The following is a 21,690-nucleotide window of genomic DNA, read 5'->3' on the forward strand; positions in this document are numbered from 1 at the left end:
CCCCCATGGAAAAAGGTGGAAGAGAGAATGTCAAGGGTGCATGAAGTCCTTAACAATGCTGGCTACTTTTCCACTCTCTGACTGACTCTCTCACAACCAATCCAAATATTTCTGGAGTAACAGGAGTTTCCTGAAGCTTGGGAAACTGACTAGTGAAACAGGTGACTTTGAGCAGAAGATCAGGTGGGGATTTAAACTTGTCATTGTCCCATCTGAATAAAATCTCACTTATTGCAGTTGCAGTTTCCTTGGTAATTGAAGGAGAGAAAAAGTGAGTTACTGCTTTAGAAAGCTTTTTAGCGATTTTATTAATTGTGCAGAAACTGCTTTTTAATCAATGTTTTATTAAAGTCCTTACTCATCGAGGACAAAACAGCCCACTTGATTGTGACTCTATCCACCATCTTAAACATTCACTCCCTCCAACAGTGATGTGTAATGACAGCAGTGTAGACTATCTGCAAGATATGCTGCAAGAACTCACCAAAGCTGCTTTGAAAGCCTCTTCCAAATCTGCAGCCTGTTCCACCTACAAGGACAAGGACACTAGATGTGTTGGAAAACCACCCTTCAAGTTTCCCTCTAAGCAACACACCATCCAGACTCACCATCCCTTCATTATTGTAGGGTCAAAATCATGGAACTTCTCCCTAACAGCACTGTGGTTGTCTCTACACTACATGGATTGAGGTGGGTCAAGAAGGCAGCCCACTCCAACTTACTTAAGGGCAATTAGCGATGGGCTATAAATGTTGGCCTAGGCAGCAACACCTACACCCATGGCAGTATCAATAAAACTTTGAAGGGATGAAGTAGGAGATGAATGCCAGAAATGTTATGGTGCAGAAAGAGGCCATTCAGCCTATCATGTCTGCCAAAAAGGGAGAAAAAACAAACTATTGCCCATTTTAATCATACTTTCCAGCCTTGCAGATTATAGCACTTCCGATGTAGATCCAGGTACTTTTTGAATGTATTGTGCATGTCAGCCTCAATCACCAACCATGGAGGCGAATTCTAGACATGGTTGAAAACATTTTTCCTCACATCCCCTAAAATCATCTACCAATCATGTTAAATCTATGTCCCCTGATAACTGAGTCCCTCAGCTAGGGGGAAACATGTCTTTCCTACCTACCTTGTCTCCACCCCTCATAATTTTATACACCTCAATTAGGTCATCCACACCTTCCTCTTTTCTAAGGAAAACTACGTAGCCTATCTAATCTCTCTTCGTAGCTGCAATTTTCAAGCCTTGGCAAAATTCTTGTAATTTCTTCTGCTCTCTCTCCAGATCAATTATGTCCTTCCTGTAATGTGTGACCAGAACTGTACACAAAACTCCAGCTGTGGCCTAACCTGTGTTTTATACAATTCCATTATGACATATTCAATATCTCACCTAATAAAGGAAAGTACGCCACATACTTTTTTCATCACCTTGTCCACCTGTCCTGCCATTCAGGGGCCTGTGGACATGCACTCCAAGGTCTCTCATTTCTTCAATCATACTCAGTATCTTCCCATTTATTGAATATTCTCTTGCTTTCTTTGCTCTCCCTAAATGCATTACATCACATTTTTCTGGACTGAATTTCATTTGCCACTTCTCTGCCCACTCAACCAAAGTATTAATCTCATTCTGCAGTTGTTAGCTATCTCCACTATCAACCGCACAGCCAATTTTTCCCTGATCTGCAAATGTCCCAATTATGCCACTCGCATTTAAGTCCAAGTCATTAATATGTAGAATAAACAGCAAGGGTTCTGACACTGACTCCTGTGGATGCTGTTTTCCATTCGCAAAAATGTCCATCAACCATTGCCATTTGTTTCCTGTCATTGAATCAATTTTGAATCCAACCTGCCTCATTCATTATGTGGCACGAGATCTTACTTTTCTGACCACTCTGCCATGTGGGATTTTGTCAGATGCCTCACTGAAATCCACGTAGGCAATATTTGCTGTACTACCCTCATCAATCTTCCTTGTTACTTTCCCAAAATAGCCCATTGTTTTCTGGCCAATCCCTCACACCATTTTTTAAAAAAATGATACAGAGTTTGCAGACCTCCAAACCTCTGGTGTATCTAGTGAGGAACCTGTATCTAGTGAGGATTGGAAAATAATCCTTAGAGCACCCACTATTTCCTTGACTTTCTTCAACAGCCTGGGATACAATCCATTTGTCCTGGTGATTTATCCACTTTCAGGATTCCAGTCCCTCCCAGTACTTACTCTCTCAGTGTGCTTATGTATCTGATATTTCACAATCCTCCTCTTTAACTAAAATGTCTGAATCATCCCTCACCTGAGTGAAAACAGAGACAAAGTACTCACTGAGAATTCTGCCCACATCTCCTGAATCAACCCATAAATTACCATGTACAATTCTGATTGGCCCTTAGTTATTCTCTTGTTCCTAATGTATTGGTGAAATCACGTTACTTTTCCCTGTTTTATGGAAGGATTGCACCATATTACACCAGAGAATAGAGTGGATAGGCACCACAGATAGATCCTGACCATCATCCAGGGAACAACTCAAAACACAGAAGGCTGGGCAGTAAAACCATCATCTGGAAATTAGTCGGCTCAGGGGAGCTTTGACATGTCATCAGATCTGAAACTCATTAGTGGTGTGGAACCTTCCATCAGAACCAACCTTTCCGAAGGTTTGGCTGTGAGCAATTGGTCAGGGTGAGGCTGCGAAGAAGTGTGAGTGGACTCCAAGTGTGGTGAGAGCTTCAGTCATTCATTGATCCTCATGAACTGCTGCCTCATTCCTACAGGTGAGAAGAGGTTCAGGTGTGAGTTGTGCAAAGGGGGCTCCACAGCTTCATAGGATCTCTGAAAGTACACTGTGCATCTGTTGTACAACCAGTAACACAAGGATAGCCATATGACAGAGAAGACATTTAAATGTAGGACGTGATCAAATCATAGAATCACAACAGTGCAGGAGGCCGTTCAGCCCATCAAGCCTGTACCAACACAATCTCACCGAGACCCCATTCCCGCATCCCATATATTTACCATTTTAATCCCCCGACACACTAGGTTCAATATAGTATGGCCAATCAACCTAACCCGTACATCTTTGGAGTGTGTTCACATATCCATCAAAATTGGAGATTCACCTGCACAGCCACACTGGTGAAAAGCCTTTTGAATGTGAGGTGTGCAACAAGGGCTTTGTACAAGAAGCAAGCCTCGTGAATCACTGGCGAATCCACACTAGGGAGGAGCCATTCATGTGTGAGGTGTGTGGCAAATCATTCTCATCATCATCCAATCTGTGCAAACACCAACACATTCACACAGGCATTAAACCATTCATGTGTGAGGTGTGTGACATCATTTTCTCATTATCAGGGAACCTCGGCAAACACCAATGCAGAAGAGAAACCATTCACATGCGAGGTCTGCAACAAAGCATTTTTTACATTCTCGAAACTTCTGGTCCACCAGAGGAACCACATAGGAGAGGGTCTGGGGTCATTATCCCTAAAGAGATGAGAAAAGAGATGCTGAAACACATCCACACAAACTATCAAGGAATCGAGTCTTGTCTGAGGAAGGAAAGAGAAATGTTCAACTGGTTAAAGATGAGCAATGAGATTAAGGACTATATCAACCAGTGCGGTATTTGGAATGAACATCAAACTAAGCAAGATAAAGTACTGCTCATGACTCCTGACGTCACAAGCAGATCATGGATGAAGATTGGAGTAGACCTCTTCATTCTCACTGGAACTGATTATCTCATCACCCTCAACTACTATTCAGACCACTGGGAGTTAGGCAGTTGATGTCAATTACTACCACTGTGATCATAGAATGCCTAAAAACACACTTCAGTCGCCATTGCATTCCTGACATTGTGATGAGGGACAATTGCCCAATTCCCAAGTGAACAATTTAGGCGCTTGACCAATGATTGAGAAATTCAATGTGACACATCTCCAAACTATCACCAGTCAAATGAAAGGTTGAGGCAGCAGTGAAAATGATCAAAGGGCTTGTCAAAACAATCGACTTGATCCAGCACAGATGTGTTTCATGTTCAGGGAAAGATCTTAAGTCATTCTCAAATGTTTTGTTATTTTGATTGGTTCAGTTTGATGTAAGCTGAATATTATATGTTGTTGTTTGTCTGCTGTTTTATCAATCTTTCATCAATAATGTAGGAAACATGGCAACCAACATGTGCACAGCAAGCTCCCACAAACAGCAGTGTGATAATGACCAGATAATTTATTTTGGTGATGTTGATTACAGGATCCATGTTGATTGGGAGATCAGGAATAACTCCCCTGCTCTTCAGGCAGCATCAGGGAATTATTTACATTCATCTGAGAGCAGACAGGGCCTCAGTTTAATGCATCAGAAAGATAAAATCATAGAATCCCTACAGTGCACAAAGAGGCCATTCAGCACATCGAGGCTGCACCGACAACAGTCCCACCCAGACCCCATCACCACATATTTACTGTGCTAATCCCCCTGAAACCAAGGGACAATTTAGCATGGCCAATCCATCTAACCTGCACATCTTTGGATCGAGGGAGGAAACCAGAGCACCTGGAGGAAACCCATGCAGACATGGGGAGAACATCCACACACAGTCACCCAAGCCTGGAATCAGGTCCCTGGCACTGTGAATCAGCAGTGCTAACCACTGTGCCACTGTGCTGCTCAAGATAGTATTTCTAACAGTGCAGTATTCCCTCAGTATGGGTGGCATGGTGGCACAGTGGTTAGCACTGCTGCCTGACAGTGCCAGGGACCCAGATTCAATTCCTGGCTTGGGTCACTGTCTATGCGGAGTCTGCTCGTTCTTCCTGTGTGTGCGCGTGTGTTTCCTCGGGTGCTCCAGCTTTCTCCCACAGTCTGAAAAACTTGTTGGTTTGATGCATTAGCCATGCTAAATTCTCCCTCAGTGTACCCGAACAGGCACTGAAATGTGGTAACCAGGGGATTTTTCACAATAGCTTCATTGCAGAGTGAATGTAAACCTACTTGTGACTGATAAATTTTTTAAAAACCTACTGCATTGGAAAGACAATCTCAGTGTTCAAGTTTCTGGAGTAAGACTTGAACCCAAAACTCAGGACACGAGAGTGCTAACTAAGGTGCGGCTGACAACTTATAATATTTCCATTGTATCAGATTCATTTTCTAAGGAGTTAAGGTCCAGGACTGTGTACGGAAACCTTTACCCCTGTAAACTGGCAGCCTGAAAGTTTGATTTGATTTACAGTGGTAACTAGTTTGAGCTGCAGGTGTCAGTGTTGTCTTTGTTCCTGAAGTTGTGAAAGGTGGTAAAGTCAGCTGGAATGGATATCTTAAGGGATTGTCTTCAATCAGTACTGCTGATTAACCATTCTGCTTTCATTCACTCATGAAAGTTCTAGTGTTTAGACACAGTTGTAACAATCTGTCAGGAATAATACTGAAGGAAAAACCCACTCTTCCCAGGAAAGCTCAGGGTTAGTTTTAGTAAGGTTTTTGAGCTTGTTCTCAAATCCCCCCATGGCCTCTCCCATCCCTATTTCTAAGAAGAAGCGAGAGGGGTGGGAGATTGAAACAAAATGAAAGTGTAGCAGTGACATAAAGAAAGTGCAGAGGATAGATAAGGTATATAGTGAGTTTTAAGTTTAAGTTTATTTTGTTAGTGTCACAAGTAGGCTTACATTACCATTGCAATGAAGTTGTTGTGAAAATCCCCAAGTCGCCCCCCGTTTGGGTAAGCTAAAGGAGAATTTAGTACGGCCAAAGCACCTAACCAACAGATCTTTTGGTCTCTGGGAAGAAACTGGAGCACTCAGAAGAAGCACACGCAGACATGGGGAGAATGGGCAAACTCCGCACAGTGACCCAAGCCAGGAATCAAACCCAAGTCCCTGGCATTGTGAGTCAGCAATCCTAATCACTGTGCCACCGTGCTGCCCAAGATGGTATTTCTGACATTGCAGCATTCCCTCAACATGGGCAGGAGTGCTAACAGCGCCAGGGATTCCAGTTCAATTTCCAGTTTGGGTCACTGCCTGCCAAGTTTGCATGCTCTTGCCGTGTCTGTGTGGGTTTCCTCGGATGCTCCAGTTTCCTCCCGCAGTCCAAAACCTGTTTGGTTAGGTGCATTGGCCATGCTAAATTTTCCCTCAGTATACCCGAACACAGAGACAGAGAGAGGAAATTGAGATATGTGGAAGAGAGCTAGGGGAATAAATTGCTTTGTACCTTCTGTGTCACTCTCTCCCATCCATATGCTGATCCCATCACTGCACATCATCACTGCCTTGGATGCTGTGGGTCTTCCTCTTCTGATCTGCTGTCAAACACATCCGAGGCGATACATTCCAAACTGATGCAAGGTTGAAAATCTCCGAGGATGAAGAAAGCTATTCCCACACCAGAAATCGGCATGATGGCACAGTGGTTAGCACTCGTACTTCATAGCGCCAGGGACCCGGGTTCGATTCCTGGCTTGCATCACTGTCTGTGCAGGATCTACATGTTCTCCCTGTATCTGCGTAGATTTCCTCCGAGTGCACCGGTTTCCTCCCACAGCCTGAAAGATGTGCTGGCTAGATTCATTGATCATGCTAAATTCCCCTTCAGTGTATTCGAACAGGCGCCAGAGTGTGGCGACCAATAAATAAAACCATAAAAATAAAGTGTTACTCCAGAAATATTTGGATTGGCTGTGAGAGACGTCAATCAGAGAGCCCACCCACTCTGCCCATTCTCTCCTCTTCCTCTTTCACAGCTGCTTCACTTCCTATAGGGACTGAAAACCAAGTCAGGAGATGGTGAGTGAAGGAGCAGAATTTATAATAATTACATTGCATCATATCCACACTAATGTTCAGGCAGTCTGACTATCCTGTGGGGAATCAGGTGTGGAAATGCGCCTTATGCTGTGTGAGAAGATCCAGCTGAGAGACCTGTTTACTCGGTGCTTTGTGCTGAGCTGTTTGATTGGAGCTGTGTGTTGGATATTGAGTGTGTTTATTGGAAGCATTTCCCTTCTGATTTACAGGCTGAGTTTTGTTGATGGGTCATTGCTGAATATGAGAAGGTGAGGTGTAATTATCTGGGAGGGGCAGAGTGTCTGAGGATTCTTAGTGACTGTGTGTGTTGGGAGCTGGTTGTTAACCTGTGAATGGTCAGTTCTCTGTGTTGGGATCTGGATGTTTCATGTCCTTCAAATCAACATGTGGAGATACCGGTGTTGGACTGGGGTAGGCACAGCAAGAAGTCTCACAACACCAGGTTGAAGTCCAACAGGTTTATTTGGCAGCACTAGCTTTCGGAGCCTCAAGCTCCTTCATCAGGTGAGTGAGGACTTGTGTTCACAAACAGGGCATATAAAGACACGAACTCAATTTACAAGATAATGGTTGGAATGCAAGTCTTTACAGGTAATCAAGTCTTAAAGGTACAGATAATATGAGTGGAGAGAAGGCCAAGCACAGGCAGGAGGACGTGAATAATTTGCCGGGTGTTAGCGATGGAAAGGTGGTAGGACTGGAGGGTCTCAATGACATTGTTGTTACTAGAGAGGCGGTGCTCGACAGACTGGAGGGACTGATTGTGGACAAATCCCCAGGACCGGATGGAATGCATCCGAGGGTTCTGAAAGAAATGGCGGAGGTGATAGTGGATGCCTTGGTGGTTATTTTCCAGACGTCGCCGGATTCCGGGGAGGTGCCGGAAGATTGGAAAATGGCTAATGTTATGCCGTTGTTTAAGAAGGGTGCCAGGCAGAATGCGGGGAATTATAGGCCAGTTAGTTTAACGTCTGTTGTGGGTAAAATGTTCGAATCCGTCATCAAGGAGGAAATAGCGAGGCATCTTGAGGGGAATTGCTTGATAGAGCAGACGCAGCACGGTTTCGTTAAGGGGAAGTCGTGTCTGACAAATTTATTGGAGTTCTATGAGGATGTGTCTAGGGCGGTGGATAGAGGAGAGCCGGTGGATGTGGTCTTTCTTGATTTTCAGAAGGCGTTTGACAAGGTGCCTCACAAGAGGTTATTGCAGAAGGTCAGGGGGCATGGAGTTGGGGGTAGGGTGTTAGCGTGGATAGAGGGTTGGTTGTCAAATAGGAGGCAGAGAGTGGGGGTCAATGGGTGCTATTCGGATTGGCGGTTGGTGACCAGTGGAGTGCCCCAGGGGTCGGTGCTGGGGCCTCAGCTATTTACCATTTATATAGATGATCTGGAGGAAGGAACCGAGTGTATGGTGTCAAAATTTGCTGATGACACCAAGACTGGTGGAACGGCAAATTGCGCGGAGGGTGTGGAGAGTCTGCAGAAGGATCTAGATAGGCTGGGCGAATGGGCCAGGAACTGGCAAATGGAATTTAATGTTGGCAAGTGCGAGGTGGTCCACTTTGGTAGGAATAATGGTAGGAAGGACTATTACTTACATGGCGAAAAACTGCAGCAGGCGACGGTGCAGAGGGACCTCGGGGTCCTTGTGCATGAGTCGCAAAAACCCAGCCTGCAGGTACAGCAGGTGGTCAGGAAGACTAATGGGATGCTGGCCTTCATAGCGAGGGGGATTGAATATAAAAGTAGGGAGGTCTTGCTGCGGCTGTATAGGGCATTGGTGAGGCCACAGCTGGAGTACTGTGTGCAGTTTTGGGCGCCGTACTTACGCAAGGATATTTTGGCCTTGGAGGGAGTGCAGAGGAGGTTTACTAGGCTGATGCCGGAGTTGAGGGGGTTGAGCTATGAGGAGAGGCTGAATAAACTAGGCTTGTACTTGTTAGAGTTTAGAAGAATGAGGGGAGATCTCATTGAGACGTATAAGATGATGAATGGGATGGATAGGATAGAGGTGGAGAGGCTCTTCCTGCTCAGAAAGGACAGTAGGACTAGGGGGCACAGCCTCAAGATAAAGGGGGTGCGGTTTAGAACGGAGTTGAGGAAGAACTTCTTCACTCAAAGGGTGGTGAATCTCTGGAATTCTCTGCCCGTTGACGTGGTGGAGGCTACCTCGCTAAACATTTTTAAGACGCGGGTTGATGGGTTTTTGATAAGAGAGGGGATTAAGGGTTACGGGGAGAGGGCGGGAATGTGAAACTGAGCCACGACAGATCAGCCATGATCTTATTGAATGGTGGGGCAGGCTCGAAGGGCTAGATGGCCTACTCCTGCTCCTGTTTCTTATGTTCTTAAAGAGGTGTATGTTGTCTCCAGCCAATACAGTTAATGAGATTTTGCAAGCCCAGGGAAGTCGTTGGGTTTACAAATAGTGTGACATGAACCCAAGATCCCGGTTGAGGCTGTCCTCATGTGCAGAACTTGGCTATCAGTTTCTGCTTAGCGATTCTGCGTTGTCATGTTTCATGAAGGCTGCCTTGGAGAACGCTTACCCGAAGATCAGAGGCTGAATGCCTGTGACTGGTGGTGTTCCCCAATAGGAAGGGAAAATTCCTGCCTAATGACTGTCGAGTGTTGTTCATTCATTCATTGTCATAGTGTCTGCATGGTCTTCCCAACGTACCATGCCTCGGGATATCCTTCCCTGCAGCGTATCAGGTAGACAATGTTGGCCGAGTCGCAAGAGTATGTACCGTGTACCAGAGGGATGGTGTTCTCACATGAAATGATGTCATCCGTGTTGATGATCCAGCACGTCTTGCAGAGGTTGCTGTGGCAGGGTTGTGTGGTGTCGTGGTCACTGTTCTCCTGCAGGCTGGGTAGTTTGCTGCGGACAATGGTCTGTTTGAGGTTGTGCGGTTGCTTGAAGGCAAGAAGTGGGGGTGTGGGGATGGCCTTGGCAAGATGTCCGTTTTCATCAATGACATGTTGAAGGCTCCAGAGAAGATGTTGTAGCTTCTCCGCTCGTGGAAGTACTGGACGATGAAGGGTAGTCTGTCCACCGTGTCCCGTGTTTGTCTTATGAGGATGTCATGCAGTTTTTTGCTGTGGCATGTCGGAACTGTCGATTGATAAGTCGAGCGCCATATTCTGTCCTTATGAGGGCATCTTTCAGCGTCTGTTGCAATCCTCCTCATCTGAGCAGATTCTGTGTATAAGGAGGGCTTGTCCATAGGGGATGGCTTCTTTAATGTGTTTAGGGTGGAAGCTGGAGAATTGGAGCATGGTGAGGTTATCCATGGGCTTGCGGTATAGTGAAGTACTGAGGTGACCGTCCTTGATGGAGGTGTGTGTGTCCAAGAATGCAACCAATTCCAGAGAGTAGTCCATGGTGAGTCTGATGGTGGGATGGAACTTGTTGATGTCATCATATAGTTGTTTCAATGATTGCCATTTTCTTCCTTTGGATTCATGGCAATCAGAGGGGACTTAAGGGAAAAGGTTTTGCATAACATATGGTTAGGATTTGGAAAGCACTGTCTGATAGGGTAGTGGATGCAGATTCAATAATAGCCTTCACCAACTTCAAACCTGGACTCTAAGATACACCCCCGTTGCTACTCCTGACATGTCTCTCTACTGGTTTGCTGACAATCATGGAATGAGGGCTGTGCCGAGCTGTGAGAGTGCGGTGAATACAATCCTGCTGCTGCTGATGGCTCACTCATGGATACCCAGTTTTGGGGTCTGTTCTTAATCTCCTTCCGCAGTGACAATTAACATGATGAAATGGGTGGCATGGTGGCATAGTGGTTAGCATTGCTACCTCATGGCGCCAGGGACCCAGATTCGATTCCTAGGTTGCGTCACTGACTGTGTGGAGTCTGCACGTTCTCCCTGTATCTGCATGGGCTTCCTCCGGGTGCTACAGTTTCCTTCCATAGTCTGAAAGACTTGCTGGTTAGGTGCATCGGCCTTGCTAAATTCTCCTTCAGTAGCTGTATAGGGCATTGGTGAGGCCGCAGCTGGAGTACTGTGTGCAGTTTTGGGCACCGCACCTGCGCAAGGATATTTTGGCCTTGGAGGGAGTGCAGAGGAGGTTTACTAGGCTGATACTGGAGTTGAGGGGATTGAGCTATGGGGAGAGGCTGAATAAACTAGGCTTGTACTCATTGGAGTTTAGAAGAATGAGGGGAGATCTCATTGAGACGTATAAGATGATGAATGGGATGGATAGGATAGAGGTGGAGAGACTCTTCCCGCTCAAAAAAGACAGTAGGACTAGGGGGCACAGCCTCAAGATAAAGGGGAGGCGGTTTAGAACGGAGTTGAGGAGGAACTTCTTCACTCAAAGGGTGGTGAATCTCTGGAATTCTCTGCCCGTTGAAGTGGTGGAGGCTACCTCGCTAAATATTTTTAAGAAGCGGGTTGATGGGTTCTTGATAAGAGAGGGGATTAAGGGTTATGGGGAGAGGGCGGGAAAGTGGAACTGAGCCACGACAGATCAGCCATGATCTTATTGAATGGCAGGGCAGGCTCGAAGGGCTAGATGGCCTACTCCTGCTCCTATTTCTTATGTTCTTATGTTCTTATATACCCAAACAGGTGCCGGAGTGTGGCAACTAGGGGTTTTTCCACAGTAACTTCATTATTGTAAGCCTACTTGTGACACTAATAAATGAACTTTAAATGCTCATTCATCAGCTGGGAGAGGAGTGGTAGTTTTTCTTGAGCTTGTTTGACCTGAAGCCGTGAGACTGTCTGGAGTCAATATTGAGCACTTCCCCACCTGCAGTGGGATGGGACATTCCCAGGGACGGTGAGATAGGAATCTGGAATCTTTTCAGATTGAAGTGATTCAGTGCCTTCAGCTCATAGTTAACCAAAAACACATTTTATGCTCCATCTGACTGTCCTTTCCATTGTTCTGATGGTAACTGGGAAGATGGGCATCTGGGTGGAGGAAGGAAAATAGCCACATTGTCTGCCCCAGTCACTATCCAGTGACCTCACTGGAAACGGGGTGTGAGACAGTCAGGTGAGGAAAAGGAAGGGACTTGTATCTGATCCCCACACAGAGGAATAGCAAACTGGCACTCACTGTGAAACAGTCTCTGACGGAGGAGTCGGCCCCTTTAGGAAAGGGGGACAGAGAGTTGAAGGAAATCATGTTTCCTTTTCCTGTTTTACAGAAGGATTGCACCATATTACACCAGAGAATACTGAGAGGATAGACACCCCAGATCCTGATCATCACCCAAGGAACAACAGCACAACTGTGGGACGATATCCAGTCCCTTCACAGTATTTCTCAACACAAAGTTGGGCAGTGAAACCATCATCTGGAAACTAGTCGGGTCAGGGGAGCTTTGACATATCATCAGATCTGAACTAGCCAGTGTGGAACCTTCCATCGGAACCAGTCTTTCTAAAGGTTTGACTGTGGATGATCGGTCAGGGTGAGGCTGGGAAGAAGCTCTAAGTGTGGTGAGAGCTTTCAATCATTTATCGACGCTCTTGAACCGATTCATTCTTACAGGTGAGAAGCTGATCAAGTGTTATGTGTGTGAGGAGATTCACACGTACTCCTAACACATAAGGTCCATCTGTTATACAATTGTTAACACAAGGATAGCTTCATGGAACAGAAACCATTCAAGTGTCAGGTGTGTGACAAATCATTCTCATGTTCATCTCACTTCCTTGTACACCAGCGCACTCACACAGGAGAGAAACCATTTACCTGTGATGTATGCAACAAATCATTCTCGCAGTCAGTGACCCTCCGTGTACATCAGCGTATTCACACAGGGGAGAAACCATTCACATGTAAGATGTGTGGCAAATCCTTCACACAGTTATCAAGCCTCCAGGTCCATCAGACAATCCACACAGGGGAGAACCCCTTCAAGTGTGAGGTTTGTGATAAAGCTTTTCCGACATCTACGAGACTGCTAGAACACCAGAGCATTCATACAGGAGAGAAACCATTCACGTGCAAAGTGTGTGAGAAATCATTCTCACGCTCAACTCACTTTCGTGTTCACCAACGCACTCACACTGGGGAGAAACCGTTCACCTGTGAAGTGTGTAAGAAATCATTCACTCAGTCATCGACCCTTCGCGAACATCAACGCCTTCACACTGGGGAAAAGCCATTTAAGTGTGAGGTGTGTAACAAGGGCTTTGCACAGTTCCCAGGCCTGGTGAGTCACCGGCGAATCCACACAGGGGAGAAGAAAACATTCACATGTGAGGTGTGTAATAAGGAGTTTGAACAATTATGGGGCATGTTGGATCACCGTCGCATTCACACAGCAGAAAAACCAAGTGAGGCCTGTGACTGAGCTTCATGCAGTCAACAACACTCATGAAACACTGACACATCCACGCTGAGGAAAAGATGTTTCAGTGTAAGATGTCTGAGAAAGACTTCACACAGTCAATGTGGATGAGGATTTCAACAGCAGATGGACTAATGTGGGTGTAGTTTGGAGTGTTGGAAATGGAAGATATTACAGAGGGGGAAGTAGGTGATCTTTGTGATGGAGAGGGATTGGATCGGAAGCTCAGCTGGAGGGTGAAAGGATTACACTGACCAATTGCTACTGGAGAGGACAATCGAGAGGAATTTAAGGAATGTAGGAACTGGAGTCATCCCTTGAGCCTGCGACACCATTCAATTAAATCATGGCTGATCCGTTTCTTAACTCTATCTACCCAACTTAGCTCTGTAACCCTCAATCCCCTTGTCTAACAATAAACCTATCAATCTCAGTTTTGAAATATTCATTTGACTCACAAATTTATGTGGGAAGAGAATTCCAGATTTCCAATCCCCTTTTGGTGAAAGAGTGTTTGCTGACATCACCCCTGAACAGCCTCGCTCTAATTTTAATGCTCTGTCCCCTTGTTCTAGCCTCTCCTACCAGAGGACTAGCTTTTCTCCACCAACTTGTTTAATCATCTTAAACACCTCAATGAAATTACCCCTTAATTTGCTACCTTCAAGGGAATGCAAGCTCGGTTTGTACAACCTGTCCTCATAATTTACCCATTCTAGCCCCAGGAACATTCTGGTGAATCTGTGCCACACTCCTTCCAAGGGCAATATATTCTTCCTGAGGTGTGGTGCCTAGAACTGAACACAGCCCTCCAAATAGGGTCTAAACAGAGCTCTGTACATTTGGAACATAACTTCTACAAGGACACCATTGGTTTTGGAAAGGGTAGGGTAGTTGCGAAATATCTTTTCTCTTCAGGATGGTGTTGGAGTAATGAGCAGTTTTGACAGAAGAAAGCAGGACCACTAGTGCTTGATAAAAGCAAATTGCTGTGGATGCTGGAATCTGAAGCCAAAAGAGAAAATGCTGGAAAATCTCAGCAGGTCTGGCAGCATCTGTATGGAGAGAAAAGAGCTGATGTTTTGCATCCAAATGACTTTTGACAAAGGGTCACCTGGACTTGCAACATCAGCTCTTTTTCTCTTACAAATGCTGCCAGACCTGCTGAGATTTTCCAGCATTTTCTGTTTGGCCACTAGTGCTTGTTGTGGTCCAGTCAGATCTGGCAATGGATGGCTAAACTGGTTGTATGCCAAATCTTTGCCCCTTGGACTTGAGAAATAAAGATCAACCAGAGAAGTAGTAAAGATAATTTTGGAAACAACGGTGAAAAAGTGGTTGAACCACATTGAAGCATGGTGGTGAATAGAGGGTCAAAGGGCAAAGAGTTGGGAATTAGAAAGAGCTGACCAAGTAACCTGGGAGAAGAATGTCTTCCAGGAGTGGAAACCAAGTGGTCTATGTGACCACAGATATCTGAAATGATTGATGGATTTGTATGACGATAGTAATGTGACTGAGCAGTTTCAGTCACTGAATTTAGGCTCCAGTCTCTGTGTTTTAGGGTTCTAATCTGCCACAATTTCACCTTTTAGGGGGTTGGTTAGCTCAGTTGGCAGGATGGTTGATTCATGATGCAGAGTGACACGAACTGCATGAATTTTTTTTATTCATTTGTGGGAATGGGCATCACTAGCTGGCCAGCATTTATTGCCCATCCCTAATTGCCTGAGGGCAATTGAGAGTCAACCAGATTGCTGTGGATTTGGGGTCCGAAGTAGGCCAAACCAGGTAAGGATGGCAGATTTTCTTCCCTAAAGGACATTAGTGAACTAGATGGGATTTTTCCAACAATTGGCAATGGGTTCATGGTCATCAGTGATTCTTAATTACAGATCATTTTTATTGAATTCAAATTCCACCATCTGCCATTCAACTTTAGTTGAATTTCTGGATTAATAGTCTAGCGAAAATACCAAGAGACCTTCTCAAAGGTCAACCCTTGGAAAGTGACTGGCCCGGATGGGGTACTTGGAAAAAAGATTCAGATCCTGCGTGGACCAGCTGGTGGGGGGTATTCACAGACATCTTCAACCTCTCTTTACAACATTCTGAGATCCCTACCTACTTCAAGAAGATGACCATCATCCCGATACCGAAGAAAAGCCAGGCAGCGTGCCTTACTGACTATCGGCCAGTAGCTCTGACATCCATCATTATGAAGTGCTTTGAAAGGTTAGTCATGGGACGAATCAATTCTGGCCTCCCAGATAGCCTGGATCCACTACAGTTTGCCTACTGCCACAACAGGTCCACTGCAGACACCATCTCCCTGGCCCTGCACTCAACCCTGGAATACCTAGATAACAAAGACACCTATGTCAGACTTCTATTTATCAACTACAGCTCAGCCTTCAACATCATTGTTCCTATGAAACTCATCTCCAAACTCCGTGGCCTGGGCTCGGCTCCTTCCTCTACAACTGGATCCTGAACTTCTTAACCCACAGACTGTAATCAGTAAGGAGAGGCAACAACACCTCCTCCATGATCATTCTCAACACCATGCCCCACAAGGCTGTGCTCTCAGCCCCCGGCTATACTCTTTTTATACACCTATGACTATGTAGCAAATTCCCCTCTAACCCAATTTCCAAATTGCTGATGACACCACCACAGTGGGTCAGACCTCAAACAACAGACTATAGGAAAGAGATAGAGAATCTGATTAACTAGTGCGATAACAATAATCTCCCCCGCAATGTCAACAAAATGAAGGAGATAGTCATCGACTTCAGGAAACATAGTGGAGGACACGCTCCTGTCTACATCAATGGGGACAAGGTAGGAATGGTCGAGAGCTTCAATTTTTTAGGTGTCCAGATCACCAACAACTTGTCTTGGTTCCTCCATGTCCATGCTATATTTGAGAAAGCCCACAACGCCTTTACTTTCTAAGAAGACTGAGGAAATTTGGCGTGTCCACTATTGATTCTCACCAACTTTTACAGATGCACCATAGAAAGCTTGGTATGGCTCCTGCTCTGTCCAAGACTGCAAGGAATGACAAAGGATCATGAAAGAAGCCCAGTCCATCAGTCAAACCAGCACCCATCCATTGACTCTGTCTGCACTTCCCGCTGCCTCAGAAAACCAGCCTGCATAATTAAGGACCAATGCACCCTTTTGAATGGACCAACCTCGCATTAAGTTGATCTTTCTCTATACCTTAGCTATGATGTTACACTACATTCTGCCTTCTCTGCTTTTGTATGTATGGTATGTTTTGTCTGTGTAGCACAAGAAGCAATACTTTTCACTGTATATTAATACATGTGACAATAATCAAATCAAATCAGGCCATCACCTCCCCATAAATTCCCATACCAGCTGAGGATATTCAACCTTACTCCCCACCTGAGAATGTGATGATCTTCGGATTAAATCACCACCCATTAACTCTCCCCCTCAAAGGGGAGAGCAGCTGATGGCATTGGGACTATGTGACTTTTACCTGTGTGATGGGTGTGAGATCCAGCCTGGTGTCATATCTGACCAACAGAATTGGGAGCCAGACTAAATCACAGGATTTTAAGGAAACCTCTGCCTGAAGTATTCTGAGAGAGTTTCCCTGATGCATGTGAATGTGTGTTAGTAAAGTGAGCTGTCTCTCAGGAATAGGTATGGGGTAGAATCAGATCCTGCTTGAGTCGATGATGTGAGCTATAGACAGATCTCAAGGTCACAGCTGTTTGATTACTACCATGGGTAATGTTTGTACTCTCCTGTCTGGGATACTATACTGAGTATCGTGAGGAGTGGGGATGAGTCTCCACAGACCTGAGTTCCCTCAGTCCATTATAGTTCAATGTAATAAGTCTGATACGTTCACCTTACACTCTTCCAAGATTCATTTCAAGTTCTTGTGAAAGATCTTGAGACATGTTCAAAAGCTTTGTTATTTTGCTTGATTCAAAGTTTGATATAAGCTGAATATTGCATTGTTTGTCTGCTGTTTTATCAATTTTCTCTATAGATTTATGACAGACAATAAATTCATATTCTTAAATTTAACGCAAATTAGCTGATTCATCAGTTGTGATATTCCTAGTCACTGAAATAATCAGAATCCTACAGTAAAAGTCCTGTACACAATATATTGGTCAATATCACTGTATAATGGATTTATGACTACCAGTTGACAGAAACATACCATTTCAATAAAAAAGACTTGCATATATCAACTTATAGAAACTCAGGGCATCCAAAAGCACATTTCAGTCAATGACCTGCATTTTGAAGTGTAGACACAATAGTAATATCAGAAATGCAGCAGTCAAATTGTTCACAGCAAGCCCTCACAAACCCTAAGGTGATAATAATCTGATAAATCTGTTTCCATGACATTGATTGTGGGATCCATATTGATCGGGACATTTAGGGTTAATTCCCCTGCCCTTCTACAAATTAGTGTCATGGAATTTTTTACATTCACCTGAAAGGCAGACACATAGTTAAACACATCTGAAAGATGGTGCCTGTAGTGGGGAATTTCTTTTAAAAAGGTGGCCAATTCTAAAAACTTAAACTCTAAGAAAAAATTTGCAAAAGGCAGAGTCTCTCTTCAAGAAATCCCAACCCAAAAGAAGAAAAATCAGAACAAACAATACATTAGCGTACGGCCGTCCAGAAGTCTCTGAAGGATTAGGCAGCTCAGGTTCAGAGCTAGAAAACCTCTCCAAGGGTCTAAGGCAGTCAGCCAAAATATAGAATGATTATACCTTTCGTTATCTAAGTTACACCTCTTCATTAGCTTAAAATCAATTTCATGTAATGTTTACATGTCCAGTTTTTTGACTAAGTATCTCAGTCAATTGCAATATGCCACTCAGTACAATGATATTTCATTCGTCCAAGTTCAATCCAGACATCCTCCCATTTTGGCTCAACCCAGTTCCTTGTTGCTATGCAATTATGGAAGCTTTCCATAGATGAATCTTTCCCACTGGCACATCGCCATGACAGAGAGAGGTGTGATTTCTGGGCCTTAGAAATGCACTATGTCTGGACAATATATGCCATTATAATGTTACAACATTTGTCCCAAAAACTTGAAACTTCTAATGCTTACTTTTGCTGACCAATGGATTCCCAGTTCTAACCTTACCATTACGCTTTTGCATCATCTGCTCTTTTGACTGTGACGAACAATACATTTCATACATTAAAATGCATTAATTACTTTTATATACATATATACTTTAAAATCATATTTACTTGTTTTAATGCTGTTATTCCATTCAAATATAAGCAAACTGTCCACATTAATTTGTTATAAAGAATCATTTAACCCCTTCGAACTATTCTGTCACCAAAAAGACTACATCTGTCTGAATCTCCCTAGCTGATTTAAAATTTCCTCTACAGTGCAGCACTCCCTCATTCTGCACTGGAGTGTCAGCCTCAGTGCTCAAGACTCTGGAGTGAGACTTGAACCCATAACTTTCTGACTCAGAGGTGAGAGTGCTAACTTAGTTATGGCTGACAACTTATAATAATTCTGTATTAGATCCAGTTTATAAGGAGTTAAGAGCCAAGGCTGTGTATAGGTTTTAAATATATGTCAGTGATTTAGTATTACAAATGGTTTTAGTTGACACATATTGATAATGTTTCCAAATTCAACTCTCTCCCACCAAAATAGTAGTCACACATTAAACCTTTTTTTTTAAGTTTTACATTGCTGAAAACATTTAGGAAAAGCATGTAGCGGTTTGGCTGACTGATTAGTAATTACATTGCAATACAGTATTGATGAGTAAAATTGTAACGTAATCTCAAATCATAGCTAGAACTAGAATGCTTTTCCCCCTGTAAACTGGCAGCTTGAAAGTGGTAATGAGTGTGGCAAGTGTCAGTGTTGTTATTGTGTCTGGGTTCCTGAAAGGTGGTAAAGCTCCTGGTCTCAGCTGGAATTGGCCATCTGAAGAGAGTGTCTTCAATCAGTACTGCTGATTAACCATTCTGCTTTAATTCATCATGAAAGTTCTATTGTTTAGGCACAGTTTTAACAGTCTGTCAGGAATAAAACTTGAGGAATAACCCACTCCTCCCAGGAAGAACCTCAGTGTTAGGTTTAGTGAAGTTTTTAAACTTGTTTTCAAATCCCTACATGGCCTCTCTCCTCCCTATCTCTGTAATCTCTTCCACCCCTCAGTACTGCACTGGAGTGTCACAGGATTTTTTAGTGCTCAAGTCCTAGAGTGCGACTTGAACCTACAACCCTCTGAGTCAGAAAACAAGGTTGTGGGCTCAAGTCCAATTCCAGATGGATTATTTCATGAACATGGATTAAAGTTGTTGTCAGGGTCACATGAATAATTCCTCAGACTTTGGGCTCCCTGTACAAACCCCACCCACCATTTATTGAAACACCAACATTGTAAAACGAGTGAAAAAATTATCCTGCCTCACAGTGCCAGAGACCTGGGTTCAATTCCAGCCTTGGGTCTCTGTCTGTGTAGACTTTGTACGTTGTCCCCATGTCTACATGGGTTTCCTCCCACAATCCAAAAATGTGTGGATTAGGCGGATTGACTTTGCTAAATTGACCCTAGTGTCAGGGGGATTAGCAGAGTAAATGTGTGGAAATAGGCCCTGGGTGGGATTGTGGTCAGTACAGCTTCGGTGGACTGAATGGCTGCCTCCTGTACTGTTGGGATTCTATGATTCTACATTTACACACTGCATTGCTCATCAAGCCAATCAGATCACAATGTACCATCCTTTAATAAAACTGCTTCAATTGGTCATACACAATTTTTAGAAAATATTATTTCAGTGAAAGTCTTTGACAAATGTGCAACAACCACAAATACACAGGTTGTAATTAAGGGTTTACACTAGTTTGTATTTGTTTTATCAGCATATTCCAGCTGAAATTGACCATGTCAGGAATTTTAAATATAAGTTAGATATAAAGTGTCATTTGAACCTTTTGCAACCTTTAATGCTGGTTTATTAAACATCACCCAGGAAGTTGGAATCATTCACAGAAATGACCATGGCCCTACGATGGAACAATGAGAGTGTTAAATTTTTGTCGATTGCACCTGTTTGTGGCTCTTCAAATTACACTCAGGGCACCAACTGCCTGGAGCTGTGAGATCCTGGGGGAGGAAAATGAACTGGAGACATCACAGGAGAGGAACTGGAAGGGCTGAATAAACCTCAGAAGTTGGAACTCAGGGAAGCTAAATCTCCATAACATGTGTCCCCTGGACAGGGTGGGGCTCCAAGATGTCAAACCATGAGGCATCTATTCACAATGGTAAAATTCTGGCCAATGAGGCCCAGCACACTCCCTAAGTCACTCTCCCAGAAATAGAGATAATCCCCGATCACTAGGTCAGTCTTCCTTTGTAAGAAATCTGCGGTGTCGATGGTCTCCACATCAATCTTCCCTTTCCAGACCTCTCTTTCTTGCTTCTGTGCATGTGCTGATCACATCGCTGCCTTGGATGCCATGGGTCTTCCTCTTCAGATCTGCTGTCAAACACATCTGAAGCTACACATCCCACACTGATGTTGTCAGTTTAAAAGCCTCCGAGGATGAAGAATGTTATTCCCACACTGGAAATCTCTGTCAAACATTTACCAGGGGAACTGAGACAGCAGCTGCAATAAGTGAGGTTTTATTCAGATGGGACAATGACAAGTTTAAATCTCCACCTGATCTGCTGCTCAAAGTCACCTCCGTTTCCCTGGTCAGTTTCCCAAGCTTCAGTAAACTCCTGTTACTCCAGAAATATTTGGATTGGCTGTGAGAGACGTCAATCAGAGAGCCCACCCACTCTGCCCATTCTCTCCTCTTCCTCTTTCACAGCTGCTTCACTTCCTGTCGGGACTGAAAACCAAGTCAGGAGATGGTGAGTGAAGGTGCAGAATTTATAATAATTACATTGCATCATATCCACACTAATGTTCAGGCAGTCTGACTATCCTGTGGGGATGATGTGGGTATGCCGGCGTTGGACTGGCGTAAACACAGTAAAAAGTCTGACAACACCAGGTTTTAGTCCAACCTATTTATTTGATAATATACCCACAAGCTTTCGAGGGGACTGCCTCTTCGTCAGGTGAATGGAATCAGGTGTGGAAATGCCCCTTATGCTGTGTGAGAAGATCCAGCTGAGAGACCTGTTTACTCGGTGCTTTGTGCTGAGCTGTTTGATTGGAGCTGTGTGTTGGATATTGAGTGTGTTTAGAACATAGAACCCTACAGTGCAGAAACAGGCCCTTCGGCCCAAATAGTCTGCACGGACCACAATCCCACCCAGGCCCTATCCCCATACCCCTACACATTTACCCATTAATCCCTCGAACCTACACATTCCAGGACACTAAGGGGCAATTTTTTTTAGCATAGCCAATCAACCTAACCCACACATCTTTGGACTGTGGGAGGAAACCGGAGCACCTGGAGGAAACCCATGCAGACACGAGGAGAACA

General features: G+C 44.3%; 2 protein-coding genes across 3 annotated transcripts in view; one reads left to right on the top strand and one right to left on the bottom strand.

The window, feature by feature from the left end:
• The window catches only part of LOC145348047 (uncharacterized), a 133,130-nt gene that overhangs the window by 49,249 nt on the left and 62,191 nt on the right, over positions 1-21,690 (bottom strand). The gene's annotated exons all lie outside the window — the stretch shown is intronic.
• Positions 7,217-13,626, top strand: LOC145348067 (uncharacterized). 2 transcript variants are annotated; one of them, XM_080196207.1, is made up of 2 exons: positions 7,217-7,341; positions 12,027-13,626. In XM_080196207.1, exon 2 carries the CDS (start codon positions 12,474-12,476, stop codon positions 13,179-13,181), a length of 708 nt encoding a protein of 235 aa, XP_080052333.1. In that variant the 5' UTR covers positions 7,217-7,341; positions 12,027-12,473; the 3' UTR covers positions 13,182-13,626. The 2 variants fall into 2 exon arrangements, with proteins under 2 accessions (XP_080052333.1, XP_080052334.1); XM_080196208.1 differs by lacking the exon at positions 7,217-7,341 and adding an exon at positions 9,460-10,225.

Source organism: Carcharhinus amblyrhynchos, chromosome 9 (genome assembly GCF_965287045.1).
Source record: "Carcharhinus amblyrhynchos chromosome 9, sCarAmb.v2.hapA, whole genome shotgun sequence".
Taxonomy (NCBI): Eukaryota; Metazoa; Chordata; class Chondrichthyes; order Carcharhiniformes; family Carcharhinidae; genus Carcharhinus; species Carcharhinus amblyrhynchos.